The sequence below is a fragment of the Engystomops pustulosus genome, chromosome 6 (assembly GCF_040894005.1).
Source record: "Engystomops pustulosus chromosome 6, aEngPut4.maternal, whole genome shotgun sequence".
Classification (NCBI taxonomy): Eukaryota; Metazoa; Chordata; class Amphibia; order Anura; family Leptodactylidae; genus Engystomops; species Engystomops pustulosus.
The window spans coordinates 5356488-5374117 of NC_092416.1; the positions used below are offsets into that span (position 1 = coordinate 5356488).

Genomic DNA, 17630 nt, shown 5'->3' on the forward strand with positions numbered 1-17630 from the left:
ATTATCTGTACTAGTGTCTGCAGTGTCTGTATTATCTGTACTAGTGTCTGCAGATCTTGTTTATAATGTCTGTATTATCTGTACTAGTGTCTGCAGTGTATGTAGTGTGTGTATTATCTCTACTAGTGTCTGCAGTGTCTGTATTATCTGTACTAGTTTCTATAGTGTCTTTATTATCTGTACTAGTTTCTGCAGTGTGTGTATTATCTGTACTAGTTTCTGCAGTGTATGTAATGTCTGTATTATCTGTTCTGGTGTCTGCAGTGTATGTAATGTCTGTATTATCTGTACTAGTGTCTGCAGTGTATGTAGTGTCTGTATGATCTGTACTAGTGTCTGCAGTGTATGTAATGTCTGTATTATCTGTACTAGTGTCTGCAGTATATGTAATGTCTGTATTATCTGTACCAGTGTCTGCAGTGTATGTAATGTCTGTATTATCTGTACTAGTGTCTGTAGTGTATGTAATGTCTGTATTATCTGTACTAGTGTCTGCAGTGTATGTAATGTCTGTATTATCTTGTACTAGTGTCTGAAGTGTATGCAATGTCTGTACTATCTGTACTAGTGTCTGCAGTGTATGTAATGTCTATATTATCTATACTAGTGTCTGCAGTGTATGTAGTGTGTGTATTATCTGTACTAGTGTCTGCAGTGTCTGTATTATCTGTACTAGTGTCTGCAGATCTTGTTTGTAATGTCTGTATTATCTGTACTAGTGTCTGCAGTGTATGTATTATCTGTACTAGTGTCTATAGTGTCTTTATTATCTGTACTAGTTTCTGCAGTGTGTGTATTATCTGTACTAGTTTCTGCAGTGTATGTAATGTCTGTATTATCTGTTCTGGTGTCTGCAGTGTATGTAATGTCTATATTATCTTTACTAGTGTCTGTAGTGTATGTAATGTCTGTATTATCTGTTCTAATGTCTGCAGTGTATGTAATGTGTGTATTATCTGTACTAGTGTCTGCAGTGTATGTAGTGTCTGTATTATCTGTACTAGTGTCTGCAGTGTATGTAATGTCTGTATTATCTGTACTAGTGTCTGCAGTGTATGTAGTGTCTATTATCTGTACTAGTTTTTGCAGTGTATGTAATGTCTGTATTATCTGTTCTGGTGTCTGCAGTGTATGTAATGTCTGTATTATCTGTACTAGTGTCTGCAGTGTATGTAGTGTCTGTATTATCTGTACTAGTGTCTGAAGTGTATGTAGTGTCTGTATTATCTGTACTAGTGTCTGCAGTGTATGTAATGTCTGTATTATCTGTACTAGTTTCTGCAGTGTATGTAATGTCTGTATTATCTGTTCTGGTGTCTGCAGTGTATGTAATGTCTGTATTATCTGTACTAGTGTCTGCAGTGTATGTAGTGTCTGTATTATCTGTACTAGTGTCTGTAGTGTATGTAATGTCTGTATTATCTGTACTAGTGTCTGCAGTGTATGTAATGTCTGTATTATCTGTACTAGTGTCTGCAGTGTCTGTAATGTCTGTATTATCTGTACTAGTTTCTGCAGTGTATGTAATGTCTGTATTATCTGTACTAGTGTTTGCAGTGTCTGTAATGTCTGTATTATCTGTACTAGTGTCTGCAGTGTATCTAATGTCTGTATTATCTGTACTAGTGTCTGTAGTGTATGTAGTGTCTGTATTATCTGTACTAGTATCTGCAGTGTATGTAATGTCTGTATTATCTGTACTAGTGTCTGCAGTGTATGTAATGTCTGTATTATCTGTACTAGTGTCTGCAGTGTATGTAATGTCTGTATTATCTGTACTAGTGTCTGAAGTGTATGCAATGTCTGTACTATCTGTACTAGTATCTGCAGTGTATGTAATGTCTGTACTAGTGTCCGCACTGTATGTAATGTCTGTATTATCTGTACTAGTGTCTGCAGTGTCTGTAATGTCTGTATTATCTGTACTAGTGTCTGCAGTGTCTGTAATGTCTGTATTATCTGTACTAGTGTCTGCAGTGTATGTAATGTCTGTATTATCTGTACTAGTGTCTGCAGTGTATGTAGTGTCTGTATTATCTGTACTAGTGTCTGCAGTGTATGTAATGTCTGTATTATCTATACTAGTGTCTGCAGTGTATGTAGTGTGTGTATTATCTGTACTAGTGTCTGCAGTGTATGTAATGTCTGTATTATCTGTACTAGTGTCTGCAGTGTATGTAATGTCTGTATTATCTGTACTAGTGTCTGCAGATCTTGTTTGTAATGTCTGTATTATCTGTACTAGTGTCTGCAGTGTATGTAGTGTGTGTATTATCTGTACTAGTGTCTGCAGTGTATGTAGTGTGTGTATTATCTGTACTAGTGTCTATATTGTCTTTATTATCTGTACTAGTTTCTGCAGTGTGTGTATTATCTGAACTAGTTTCTGCAGTGTATGTAATGTCTGTATTATCTGTTCTGGTGTCTGCAGTGTATGTAATGTCTGTATTATCTGTACTAGTGTCTGCAGTGTCTGTATTATTTGTACTAGTGTCTGCAGATCTTGTTTGTAATGTCTGTATTATCTGAACTAGTGTCTGCAGTGTATGTAGTGTGTGTATTATCTGTACTAGTGTCTGCAGTGTCTGTAATATCTGTACTAGTGTCTATAGTGTCTTTATTATCTGTACTAGTTTCTGCAGTGTATGTAATGTCTGTATTATCTGTACTAGTGTCTGCAGTGTATGTAATGTCTGTATTATCTGATCTGGTGTCTGCAGTGTATGTAATGTCTATAATATCTGTACTAGTGTCTGTAGTATATGTAATGTCTGTATTATCTGTACTAGTGTCTGCAGTGTATGTAATGTGTGTATTATCTGTACTAGTGTCTGCAGTGTATGTAGTGTCTGTATTATCTGTACTAGTGTCTGCAGTGTATGTAGTGTCTGTATTATCTGTACTAGTGTCTGCAGTGTATGTAGTGTCTGTACAATCTGTACTAGTGTCTGCAGTGTATGTAGTGTCTGTACTATCTGTACTAGTGTCTGCAGTGTATGTAATGTCTGTATTATCTGTACTAGTGTCTGCAGTGTCTGTAATGTCTGTATTATCTGTACTAGTGTCTGCAGATCTTGTTTGTAATGTCTGTATTATCTGTACTAGTGTCTGCAGTGTATGTAGTGTGTGTATTATCTGTACTAGTGTCTGCAGTGTCTGTAATATCTGTACTAGTGTCTATAGTGTCTTTATTATCTGTACTAGTTTCTGCAGTGTATGTAATGTCTGTATTATCTGTACTAGTGTCTGCAGTGTATGTAATGTCTGTATTATCTGTTCTGGTGTCTGCAGTGTATGTAATGTCTGTATTATCTGTACTAGTGTCTGCAGTGTATGTAGTGTCTGTATTATCTGTACTAGTGTCTGCAGTGTATGTAGTGTCTGTATTATCTGTACTAGTGTCTGCAGTGTATGTAATGTCTGTATTACCTGTACTAGTTTCTGCAGTGTATGTAATGTCTGTATTATCTGTTCTGGTGTCTGCAGTATATGTAATGTCTGTATTATCTGTACTAGTGTCTGCAGTGTATGCAATGTCTGTATTATCTGTACTAGTGTCTGTAGTGTATGTAATGTCTGTATTATCTGTACTAGTGTCTGCAGTGTATGTAATGTCTGTATTATCTGTACTAGTGTCTGCAGTGTATGTAATGTCTGTATTATCTGTACTAGTGTCTGCAGTGTCTGTAATGTCTGTATTATCTGTACTAGTGTCTGCAGTGTATGTAATGTCTGTATTATCTGTACTAGTGTCTGCAGTGTCTGTAATGTCTGTATTATCTGTACTAGTGTCTGCAGTGTCTGTAATGTCTGTATTATCTGTACTAGTGTCTGCAGTGTATGTAATGTCTGTATTATCTGTACTAGTGTCTGTAGTGTATGTAGTGTCTGTATTATCTGTACTAGTATCTGCAGTGTATGTAATGTCTGTATTATCTGTACTAGTGTCTGCAGTATATGTAGTGTCTGTAGTATCTGCACTAGTGTCTGCAGTGTATGTAATGTCTGTATTATCCGTACTAGTGTCTGTAGTGTAAGTAATGTCTGTATTATCTGTACTAGTGTCTGCAGTGTATGTAATGTCTGTATTATCTGTACTAGTGTCTGCAGTGTATGTAATGTCTGTATTATCTGTACTAGTGTCTGCAGTGTATGAAATGTCTGTATTATCTGTTCTAGTGTCTGCAGTATATGTAGTGTCTGTATTATCTGTACTAGTGTCTGTAGTGTATGTAATGTCTGTATTATCTGTACTAGTGTCTGTAGTGTATGTAGTGTCTGTATTATCTGTACTAGTGTCTGTAGTGTATGTAATGTCTGTATTATCTGTACTAGTGTCTGCAGTGTATGTAATGTCTGTATTATCTGTACTAGTGTCTGTAGTGTATGTAATGTCTGTATTATCTGTACTAGTGTCTGCAGTTTATGTAGTGTATGTATTATCTGTACTAGTGTCTGCAGTGTATGTAATGTCTGTATTATCTGTACTAGTGTCTGTAGTGTACGTAATGTCTGTATTATCTGTACTAGTGTCTGCAGTGTATGTAATGTGTGTATTATCTGTACTAGTGTCTGCAGTGTATGTAGTGTCTGTATTATCTGTACTAGTGTCTGCAGTGTATGTAATGTCTGTATTATCTGTACTAGTGTCTGCAGTGTATGTAATGTCTGTATGATCTGTACTAGTGTCTGCAGTGTATGGAATGTCTGTATTATCTGTACTAGTGTCTGCAGTGTATGTAATGTCTGTATTATCTGTACTAGTGTCTGCAGTGTATGTAATGTCTGTATTATCTGTACTAGTGTCTGCAGTGTATGTAATGTCTGTATTATCTGTACTAGTGTCTGCAGTTTATGTAGTGTATGTATTATCTGTACTAGTGTCTGCAGTGTATGTAATGTCTGTATTATCTGTACTAGTGTCTGCAGTGTATGTAATGTCTGTATTATCTGTTCTGGTGTCTGCAGTGTATGTAATGTCTGTATTATCTGTACTAGTGTCTGCAGTGTATGTAGTGTCTGTATTATCTGTACTAGTGTCTGCAGTGTATGTAGTGTCTGTATTATCTGTACTAATGTCTGCAGTGTATGTAATGTCTGTATTATCTGTACTAGTGTCTGCAGTGTATGTAATGTCTGTATTATCTGTTCTAGTGTCTGCAGTGTATGTAATGTCTGTATTATCTGTACTAGTGTCTGCAGTGTATGTAGTGTCTGTATTATCTGTACTAGTGTCTGCAGTGTATGTAGTGTCTATATTATCTGTACTAGTGTCTGCAGTGTATGTAATGTCTGTATTATCTGTACTAGTGTCTGCAGTGTATGTAGTGTCTATATTATCTGTACTAATGTCTGCAGTGTATGTAATGTCTGTATTATCTGTACTAGTGTCTGCAGTGTATGTAATGTCTGTATTATCTGTTCTAGTGTCTGCAGTGTATGTAATGTCTGTATTATCTGTACTAGTGTCTGCAGTGTATGTAATGTCTGTATTATCTGTACTAGTGTCTGCAGTATATGTAGTGTCTGTAGTATCTGCACTAGTGTCTGCAGTGTATGTAATGTCTGTATTATCCGTACTAGTGTCTGTAGTGTAAGTAATGTCTGTATTATCTGTACTAGTGTCTGCAGTGTATGTAATGTCTGTATTATCTGTACTAGTGTCTGCAGTGTATGTAATGTCTGTATTATCTGTACTAGTGTCTGCAGTGTCTGTAATGTCTGTATTATCTGTACTAGTGTCTGCAGTGTCTGTAATGTCTGTATTATCTGTACTAGTGTCTGCAGTGTATGTAATGTCTGTATTATCTGTACTAGTGTCTGTAGTGTATGTAGTGTCTGTATTATCTGTACTAGTATCTGCAGTGTATGTAATGTCTGTATTATCTGTACTAGTGTCTGCAGTATATGTAGTGTCTGTAGTATCTGCACTAGTGTCTGCAGTGTATGTAATGTCTGTATTATCCGTACTAGTGTCTGTAGTGTAAGTAATGTCTGTATTATCTGTACTAGTGTCTGCAGTGTATGTAATGTCTGTATTATCTGTACTAGTGTCTGCAGTGTATGTAATGTCTGTATTATCTGTACTAGTGTCTGCAGTGTATGAAATGTCTGTATTATCTGTTCTAGTGTCTGCAGTATATGTAGTGTCTGTATTATCTGTACTAGTGTCTGTAGTGTATGTAATGTCTGTATTATCTGTACTAGTGTCTGTAGTGTATGTAGTGTCTGTATTATCTGTACTAGTGTCTGTAGTGTATGTAATGTCTGTATTATCTGTACTAGTGTCTGCAGTGTATGTAATGTCTGTATTATCTGTACTAGTGTCTGTAGAGTATCTCATGTCTGTATTATCTATACTAGTGTCTGTAGTGTATGTAATGTCTGTATTATCTGTACTAGTGTCTGTAGTGTACGTAATGTCTGTATTATCTGTACTAGTGTCTGCAGTGTATGTAATGTGTGTATTATCTGTACTAGTGTCTGCAGTGTATGTAGTGTCTGTATTATCTGTACTAGTGTCTGCAGTGTATGTAATGTCTGTATTATCTGTACTAGTGTCTGCAGTGTATGTAATGTCTGTATGATCTGTACTAGTGTCTGCAGTGTATGGAATGTCTGTATTATCTGTACTAGTGTCTGCAGTGTATGTAATGTCTGTATTATCTGTACTAGTGTCTGCAGTGTATGTAATGTCTGTATTATCTGTACTAGTGTCTGCAGTGTATGTAATGTCTGTATTATCTGTACTAGTGTCTGCAGTTTATGTAGTGTATGTATTATCTGTACTAGTGTCTGCAGTGTACGTAATGTCTGTATTATCTGTACTAGTGTCTGCAGTGTACGTAATGTCTGTATTATCTGTACTAGTGTCTGCAGTGTATGCAATGTCTGTATTATCTGTACTAGTGTCTGTAGTGTATGTAATGTCTGTATTATCTGTACTAGTGTCTGTAGTGTATGTAATGTCTGTATTATCTGTACTAGTGTCTGTAGTGTATGTAATGTCTGTATTATCTGTACTAGTGTCTGCAGTATATGTAATGTCTGTATTATCTGTTCTAGTGTCTGCAGTGTATGTAATGTCTGTATTATCTGTACTAGTGTCTGCAGTGTATGTAGTGTCTATATTATCTGTACTAATGTCTGCAGTGTATGTAATGTCTGTATTATCTGTACTAGTGTCTGCAGTGTATGTAATGTCTGTATTATCTGTTCTAGTGTCTGCAGTGTATGTAATGTCTGTATTATCTGTACTAGTGTCTGCAGTGTACGTAATGTCTGTATTATCTGTACTAGTGTCTGCAGTGTATGTAATGTCTGTATTATCTGTACTAGTGTCTGCAGTGTATGTAATGTCTGTATTATCTGTACTAGTGTCTGCAGTGTATGTAATGTCTGTATTATCTGTTCTAGTGTCTGCAGTGTATGTAATGTCTGTATTATCTGTACTAGTGTCTGCAGTGTATGTAGTGTCTGTATTATCTGTACTAGTGTCTGCAGTGTATGTAGTGTCTGTATTATCTGTACTAGTGTCTGCAGTGTATGTAGTGTCTATATTATCTGTACTAGTGTCTGCAGTGTATGTAATGTCTGTATTATCTGTACTAGTGTCTGCAGTGTATGTAGTGTCTATATTATCTGTACTAATGTCTGCAGTGTATGTAATGTCTGTATTATCTGTACTAGTGTCTGCAGTGTATGTAATGTCTGTATTATCTGTTCTAGAGTCTGCAGTGTATGTAATGTCTGTATTATCTGTACTAGTGTCTGCAGTGTATGTAGTGTCTGTATTATCTGTACTAGTGTCTGCAGTGTATGTAGTGTCTATATTATCTGTACTAGTGTCTGCAGTGTATGTAATGTCTGTATTATCTGTTCTAGTGTCTGTAGTGTATGTAGTGTCTGTATTATCTGTACTAGTATCTGCAGTGTATGTAATGTCTGTATTATCTGTACTAGTGTCTGCAGTGTATGTAATGTCTGTATTATCTGTACTAGTGTCTGCAGTGTATGTAATGTCTGTATTATCTGTACTAGTGTCTGAAGTGTATGCAATGTCTGTACTATCTGTACTAGTATCTGCAGTGTATGTAATGTCTGTACTAGTGTCCGCACTGTATGTAATGTCTGTATTATCTGTACTAGTGTCTGCAGTGTCTGTAATGTCTGTATTATCTGTACTAGTGTCTGCAGTGTCTGTAATGTCTGTATTATCTGTACTAGTGTCTGCAGTGTATGTAATGTCTGTATTATCTGTACTAGTGTCTGCAGTGTATGTAGTGTCTGTATTATCTGTACTAGTGTCTGCAGTGTATGTAATGTCTGTATTATCTATACTAGTGTCTGCAGTGTATTTAGTGTGTGTATTATCTGTACTAGTGTCTGCAGTGTATGTAATGTCTGTATTATCTGTACTAGTGTCTGCAGTGTATGTAATGTCTGTATTATCTGTACTAGTGTCTGCAGATCTTGTTTGTAATGTCTGTATTATCTGTACTAGTGTCTGCAGTGTATGTAGTGTGTGTATTATCTGTACTAGTGTCTGCAGTGTATGTAGTGTGTGTATTATCTGTACTAGTGTCTATATTGTCTTTATTATCTGTACTAGTTTCTGCAGTGTGTGTATTATCTGTACTAGTTTCTGCAGTGTATGTAATGTCTGTATTATCTGTTCTGGTGTCTGCAGTGTATGTAATGTCTGTATTATCTGTACTAGTGTCTGCAGTGTCTGTATTATCTGTACTAGTGTCTGCAGATCTTGTTTGTAATGTCTGTATTATCTGAACTAGTGTCTGCAGTGTATGTAGTGTGTGTATTATCTGTACTAGTGTCTGCAGTGTCTGTAATATCTGTACTAGTGTCTATAGTGTCTTTATTATCTGTACTAGTTTCTGCAGTGTATGTAATGTCTGTATTATCTGTACTAGTGTCTGCAGTGTATGTAATGTCTGTATTATCTGATCTGGTGTCTGCAGTGTATGTAATGTCTATAATATCTGTACTAGTGTCTGTAGTATATGTAATGTCTGTATTATCTGTACTAGTGTCTGCAGTGTATGTAATGTGTGTATTATCTGTACTAGTGTCTGCAGTGTATGTAGTGTCTGTATTATCTGTACTAGTGTCTGCAGTGTATGTAGTGTCTGTATTATCTGTACTAGTGTCTGCAGTGTATGTAGTGTCTGTACAATCTGTACTAGTGTCTGCAGTGTATGTAGTGTCTGTACTATCTGTACTAGTGTCTGCAGTGTATGTAATGTCTGTATTATCTGTACTAGTGTCTGCAGTGTCTGTAATGTCTGTATTATCTGTACTAGTGTCTGCAGATCTTGTTTGTAATGTCTGTATTATCTGTACTAGTGTCTGCAGTGTATGTAGTGTGTGTATTATCTGTACTAGTGTCTGCAGTGTCTGTAATATCTGTACTAGTGTCTATAGTGTCTTTATTATCTGTACTAGTTTCTGCAGTGTATGTAATGTCTGTATTATCTGTACTAGTGTCTGCAGTGTATGTAATGTCTGTATTATCTGTTCTGGTGTCTGCAGTGTATGTAATGTCTGTATTATCTGTACTAGTGTCTGCAGTGTATGTAGTGTCTGTATTATCTGTACTAGTGTCTGCAGTGTATGTAGTGTCTGTATTATCTGTACTAGTGTCTGCAGTGTATGTAATGTCTGTATTACCTGTACTAGTTTCTGCAGTGTATGTAATGTCTGTATTATCTGTTCTGGTGTCTGCAGTATATGTAATGTCTGTATTATCTGTACTAGTGTCTGCAGTGTATGCAATGTCTGTATTATCTGTACTAGTGTCTGTAGTGTATGTAATGTCTGTATTATCTGTACTAGTGTCTGCAGTGTATGTAATGTCTGTATTATCTGTACTAGTGTCTGCAGTGTATGTAATGTCTGTATTATCTGTACTAGTGTCTGCAGTGTCTGTAATGTCTGTATTATCTGTACTAGTGTCTGCAGTGTCTGTAATGTCTGTATTATCTGTACTAGTGTCTGCAGTGTCTGTAATGTCTGTATTATCTGTACTAGTGTCTGCAGTGTCTGTAATGTCTGTATTATCTGTACTAGTGTCTGCAGTGTATGTAATGTCTGTATTATCTGTACTAGTGTCTGTAGTGTATGTAGTGTCTGTATTCTCTGTACTAGTATCTGCAGTGTATGTAATGTCTGTATTATCTGTACTAGTGTCTGCAGTATATGTAGTGTCTGTAGTATCTGCACTAGTGTCTGCAGTGTATGTAATGTCTGTATTATCCGTACTAGTGTCTGTAGTGTAAGTAATGTCTGTATTATCTGTACTAGTGTCTGCAGTGTATGTAATGTCTGTATTATCTGTACTAGTGTCTGCAGTGTATGTAATGTCTGTATTATCTGTACTAGTGTCTGCAGTGTATGAAATGTCTGTATTATCTGTTCTAGTGTCTGCAGTATATGTAGTGTCTGTATTATCTGTACTAGTGTCTGTAGTGTATGTAATGTCTGTATTATCTGTACTAGTGTCTGTAGTGTATGTAGTGTCTGTATTATCTGTACTAGTGTCTGTAGTGTATGTAATGTCTGTATTATCTGTACTAGTGTCTGCAGTGTATGTAATGTCTGTATTATCTGTACTAGTGTCTGTAGAGTATCTCATGTCTGTATTATCTATACTAGTGTCTGTAGTGTATGTAATGTCTGTATTATCTGTACTAGTGTCTGTAGTGTACGTAATGTCTGTATTATCTGTACTAGTGTCTGCAGTGTATGTAATGTGTGTATTATCTGTACTAGTGTCTGCAGTGTATGTAGTGTCTGTATTATCTGTACTAGTGTCTGCAGTGTATGTAATGTCTGTATTATCTGTACTAGTGTCTGCAGTGTATGTAATGTCTGTATGATCTGTACTAGTGTCTGCAGTGTATGGAATGTCTGTATTATCTGTACTAGTGTCTGCAGTGTATGTAATGTCTGTATTATCTGTACTAGTGTCTGCAGTGTATGTAATGTCTGTATTATCTGTACTAGTGTCTGCAGTGTATGTAATGTCTGTATTATCTGTACTAGTGTCTGCAGTTTATGTAGTGTATGTATTATCTGTACTAGTGTCTGCAGTGTATGTAATGTCTGTATTATCTGTACTAGTGTCTGCAGTGTACGTAATGTCTGTATTATCTGTACTAGTGTCTGCAGTGTATGCAATGTCTGTATTATCTGTACTAGTGTCTGTAGTGTATGTAATGTCTGTATTATCTGTACTAGTGTCTGTAGTGTATGTAATGTCTGTATTATCTGTACTAGTGTCTGTAGTGTATGTAATGTCTGTATTATCTGTACTAGTGTCTGCAGTATATGTAATGTCTGTATTATCTGTTCTAGTGTCTGCAGTGTATGTAATGTCTGTATTATCTGTACTAGTGTCTGCAGTGTATGTAATGTCTGTATTATCTGTACTAGTGTCTGCAGTGTATGTAATGTCTGTATTATCTGTTCTAGTGTCTGCAGTGTATGTAATGTCTGTATTATCTGTACTAGTGTCTGCAGTGTCTGTAATGTCTGTATTATCTGTACTAGTTTCTGCAGTGTATGTAATGCCTGTATTATCTGTACTAGTGTCTGCAGTGTATATAATGTCTGTATTATCTGTACTAGTGTTTGCAGTGTCTGTAATGTCTGTATTATCTGTACTAGTGTCTGTAGATTATCTCATGTCTGTATTATCTGTACTAATGTCTGCAGTGTATGTAATGTCTGTATTATCTGTACTAGTGTCTGCAGTGTATGTAATGTCTGTATTATCTGTTCTAGTGTCTGCAGTGTATGTAATGTCTGTATTATCTGTACTAGTGTCTGCAGTGTACGTAATGTCTGTATTATCTGTACTAGTGTCTGCAGTGTATGTAATGTCTGTATTATCTGTACTAGTGTCTGCAGTGTATGTAATGTCTGTATTATCTGTACTAGTGTCTGCAGTGTATGTAATGTCTGTATTATCTGTTCTAGTGTCTGCAGTGTATGTAATGTCTGTATTATCTGTACTAGTGTCTGCAGTGTATGTAGTGTCTGTATTATCTGTACTAGTGTCTGCAGTGTATGTAGTGTCTGTATTATCTGTACTAGTGTCTGCAGTGTATGTAGTGTCTATATTATCTGTACTAGTGTCTGCAGTGTATGTAATGTCTGTATTATCTGTACTAGTGTCTGCAGTGTATGTAGTGTCTATATTATCTGTACTAATGTCTGCAGTGTATGTAATGTCTGTATTATCTGTACTAGTGTCTGCAGTGTATGTAATGTCTGTATTATCTGTTCTAGTGTCTGCAGTGTATGTAATGTCTGTATTATCTGTACTAGTGTCTGCAGTGTATGTAGTGTCTGTATTATCTGTACTAGTGTCTGCAGTGTATGTAGTGTCTATATTATCTGTACTAGTGTCTGCAGTGTATGTAATGTCTGTATTATCTGTACTAGTGTCTGCAGTGTATGTAGTGTCTATATTATCTGTACTAATGTCTGCAGTGTATGTAATGTCTGTATTATCTGTACTAGTGTCTGCAGTGTATGTAATGTCTGTATTATCTGTTCTAGTGTCTGCAGTGTATGTAATGTCTGTATTATCTGTACTAGTGTCTGCAGTGTATGTACTGTCTGTATTATCTGTACTAGTGTCTGCAGTATATGTAGTGTCTGTAGTATCTGCACTAGTGTCTGCAGTGTATGTAATGTCTGTATTATCCGTACTAGTGTCTGTAGTGTAAGTAATGTCTGTATTATCTGTACTAGTGTCTGCAGTGTATGTAATGTCTGTATTATCTGTACTAGTGTCTGCAGTGTATGTAATGTCTGTATTATCTGTACTAGTGTCTGCAGTGTCTGTAATGTCTGTATTATCTGTACTAGTGTCTGCAGTGTCTGTAATGTCTGTATTATCTGTACTAGTGTCTGCAGTGTATGTAATGTCTGTATTATCTGTACTAGTGTCTGTAGTGTATGTAGTGTCTGTATTATCTGTACTAGTATCTGCAGTGTATGTAATGTCTGTATTATCTGTACTAGTGTCTGCAGTATATGTAGTGTCTGTAGTATCTGCACTAGTGTCTGCAGTGTATGTAATGTCTGTATTATCCGTACTAGTGTCTGTAGTGTAAGTAATGTCTGTATTATCTGTACTAGTGTCTGCAGTGTATGTAATGTCTGTATTATCTGTACTAGTGTCTGCAGTGTATGTAATGTCTGTATTATCTGTACTAGTGTCTGCAGTGTATGAAATGTCTGTATTATCTGTTCTAGTGTCTGCAGTATATGTAGTGTCTGTATTATCTGTACTAGTGTCTGTAGTGTATGTAATGTCTGTATTATCTGTACTAGTGTCTGTAGTGTATGTAGTGTCTGTATTATCTGTACTAGTGTCTGTAGTGTATGTAATGTCTGTATTATCTGTACTAGTGTCTGCAGTGTATGTAATGTCTGTATTATCTGTACTAGTGTCTGTAGAGTATCTCATGTCTGTATTATCTATACTAGTGTCTGTAGTGTATGTAATGTCTGTATTATCTGTACTAGTGTCTGTAGTGTACGTAATGTCTGTATTATCTGTACTAGTGTCTGCAGTGTATGTAATGTGTGTATTATCTGTACTAGTGTCTGCAGTGTATGTAGTGTCTGTATTATCTGTACTAGTGTCTGCAGTGTATGTAGTGTCTATATTATCTGTACTAGTGTCTGCAGTGTATGTAATGTCTGTATTATCTGTACTAGTGTCTGCAGTGTATGTAGTGTCTATATTATCTGTACTAATGTCTGCAGTGTATGTAATGTCTGTATTATCTGTACTAGTGTCTGCAGTGTATGTAATGTCTGTATTATCTGTTCTAGTGTCTGCAGTGTATGTAATGTCTGTATTATCTGTACTAGTGTCTGCAGTGTATGTAGTGTCTGTATTATCTGTACTAGTGTCTGCAGTGTATGTAGTGTCTATATTATCTGTACTAGTGTCTGCAGTGTATGTAATGTCTGTATTATCTGTACTAGTGTCTGCAGTGTATGTAGTGTCTATATTATCTGTACTAATGTCTGCAGTGTATGTAATGTCTGTATTATCTGTACTAGTGTCTGCAGTGTATGTAATGTCTGTATTATCTGTTCTAGTGTCTGCAGTGTATGTAATGTCTGTATTATCTGTACTAGTGTCTGCAGTGTACGTAATGTCTGTATTATCTGTACTAGTGTCTGCAGTGTATGTAATGTCTGTATTATCTGTACTAGTGTCTGCAGTGTATGTAATGTCTGTATTATCTGTACTAGTGTCTGCAGTGTATGTAATGTCTGTATTATCTGTTCTAGTGTCTGCAGTGTACGTAATGTCTGTATTATCTGTACTAGTGTCTGCAGTGTATGTAATGTCTGTATTATCTGTACTAGTGTCTGCAGTGTATGTAATGTCTGTATTATCTGTACTACAGATTTGAATGTGAACAAACGGATGGGAGCTTTCAGGATCCTTTTTCAAGGATTTGGAGTGCAGTCTCTTTTCTTTTTGGATTTTTATTGCCTGGTGTATCAAGACCAGTATTTTTGGGATCTGCACCCACAGAGTTTATTTCATGCTTTTTTGGTGCTGCTGGACTTCTAATGGTTTATATCTGATATGTTATCTCTCCTGTGATGAGATTCGTCTGTGGTTCTTCCGATGCATCAGGGAGATTTGAATTGACATTTAGTAACTGCTGATTATGTGCAGTCCATGGATACAGACCTCCATCTGCGGTCTCATGATAAGAGATACAGTATTTCTCTTCTCCTCGGCAACGCATCGAGTACTGAGGAATACAATCTTTATTTTTCACCTCTGACAAACAAGACGGACATGTCACTCCATTATACGTCCCATTGTCAGGTAACACTGGAGAGAGGAAAGAGAGCAGAAACATATGTATATAATGTGTACAGTAATAACTACTATAATACTGCCCCCTATGTAAAAGAATATAACTACTATAATACTGCCCCCTATGTACAAGAATATAACTACTATAATACTGCCCCCTATGTACAGGAATATAACTACTATAATACTGCCCCCTATGTACAAGAATATAACTACTATAATACTGCCCCCTATGTACAAGAATATAACTACTATAATACTGCTCCCTATGTACAGGAATATAACTACTATAATACTGCCCCCTATGTACAAGAATATAACTACTATAATACTGCTCCCTATGTACAAGAATATAACTACTATAATACCGCCCCCTATGTATAAGAATATAACTACTATAATACTGCCCCTATGTACAAGAATATAACTACTATAATACTGCCCCCCATGTACAGGAATATAACTACTATAATACTGCCCCTATGTACAAGAATATAACTACTATAATACTGCCCCCTATGTACAGGAATATAACTACTATAATACTGCCCCTATGTACAGGAATATAACTACTATAATACTGCCCCTATGTACAAGAATATAACTACTATAATACTGCCCCCCATGTACAGGAATATAACTACTATAATACTGCCCCCTATGTACAAGAATATAATTACTATAATACTGCCCCCTATGTACAAGAATATAACTACTATAATACTGTTCCCTATGTACAGGAATATAACTACTATAATACTGCTCCCTATGTACAGGAATATAACTACTATAATACTGCCCCCTATGTACAAGAATATAACTACTATAATACTGCCCCTATGTAAAGGAATATAACTACTATAATACTGCCCCCTATGTACAGTAATATAACTACTATAATACTGCCCCCTATGTACAGGAATATAACTACTATAATACTGCCCCCTATGTACAGGAATAAAACTACTATAATACTGCCCCCCATGTACTGGAATATAACTACTATAATACTGCCCCCTATGTACAAGAATATAACTACTATAATACTGCCCCCTATGTACAGGAATAAAACTACTATAATACTGCCCCCCATGTACTGGAATATAACTACTATAATACTGCTCCCTATGTACAGGAATATAACTACTATAATACTGCCCCTTATGTACAAGAATATAACTACTATAATACTGCCCCCTATGTACAGGTATATAACTACTATAATACTGCCCCCTATGTACAAGAATATAGCTACTATAATCCTGCCCCCTATGTACAAGAATATAACTACTATAATACTGTCCCCTATGTACAGGAATATAACTACTATAATACTGCACCCTATGTATAAGAATATAACTACTATAATACTGCCCCCCTATGTACAAGAATATAACTACTATAATACTGCCCCCCTATGTACAAGAATATAACTACTATAATACCGCCCCCTATTTACAGGAATATAACTAATATAATACTGCCCCCTATGTACAAGAATATAACTACTATAATACTGCCCCCTATGTACAGGAATATAACTACTATAATACTGCCCTCTATGTACAGGGATATAACTACTATAATACTACCCCCTATGTACAGGAATATAACTACTATAATACTGCCCCCTATGTACAGGAATATAACTACTATAATACTGCCCTCTATGTACAGGGATATAACTACTATAATGCTACCCCCTATGTACAAGAATATAACTACTATAATACTACCCCCTATGTACAGGAATATAACTACTATAATACTGCCCCCTATGTATAAGAATATAACTACTATAATACTGCCTCCTATGTACAAGAATAAAACTACTATAATACTGCCCTCTATGTACAGGAATATAACTACTATAATACTGCCCCTATGTACAGGAATATAACTACTTTAATACTGCCCCCTATGTACAGGAATATAACTACTATAATACTGCCCCTATGTACAGGAATATAACTACTATAATACTGCCCCCTATGTACAGGAATATAACTACTATAATACTGCCCCCTATGTACAAGAATATAACTACTATAATACTGCCCCCTATGTACAGGAATATAACTACTATAATACTGCCCCCTATGTACAGTAATATAACTACTATAATACTGCTCTCTATGTACAGGAATATATCTACTATAATACTGCCCCCTATGTACAGGAATATAACTACTATAATACTGCTCCCTATGTACAAGAATATAACTACTATAATACTGCCCCCTATGTACAAGAATATAACTACTATAATACTGCCCCCTATGTACAGGAATATAACTACTATAATACTGCCCCCTATGTACAAGAATATAACTACTATAATACTGCCCCCTATGTACAAGAATATAACTACTATAATACTGCCCCCTATGTACAAGAATATAACTACTATAATACTGCCCCCTATGTACAAGAATATAACTACTATAATACTGCCCCCTATGTACAAGAATATAACTACTATAATACTGCCCCCTATGTATAAGAATATAACTACTATAATACTGCCCCCTATGTACAGGAATATAACTACTATAATACTGCTCCCTATGTACAAGAATATAACTACTATAATACTGCCCCCTATGTACAAGAATATAACTACTATAATACTGCCCCCTATGTACAGGAATATAACTACTATAATACTGCCCCCTATGTATAAGAATATAACTACTATAATACTGCCCCCTATGTATAAGAATATAACTACTATAATACTGCCCCCTAT

General features: G+C 35.9%; 1 protein-coding gene across 1 annotated transcript in view; it reads right to left on the minus strand.

Annotated features, from left to right (window-relative positions):
- Positions 1–14892, minus strand: part of LOC140065297 (phospholipase A2 inhibitor and Ly6/PLAUR domain-containing protein-like) — a 31624-nt gene extending 16732 nt beyond the window's left edge. Inside the window, exon 1 of the mRNA XM_072112890.1 lies at positions 14750–14892. Coding sequence (XP_071968991.1) covers positions 14750–14807 — 58 coding nt within the window. The 5' untranslated portion in view covers positions 14808–14892. The remainder of the gene's footprint in view (positions 1–14749) is intronic.
- Positions 14893–17630: the final 2738 nt, after the last annotated feature.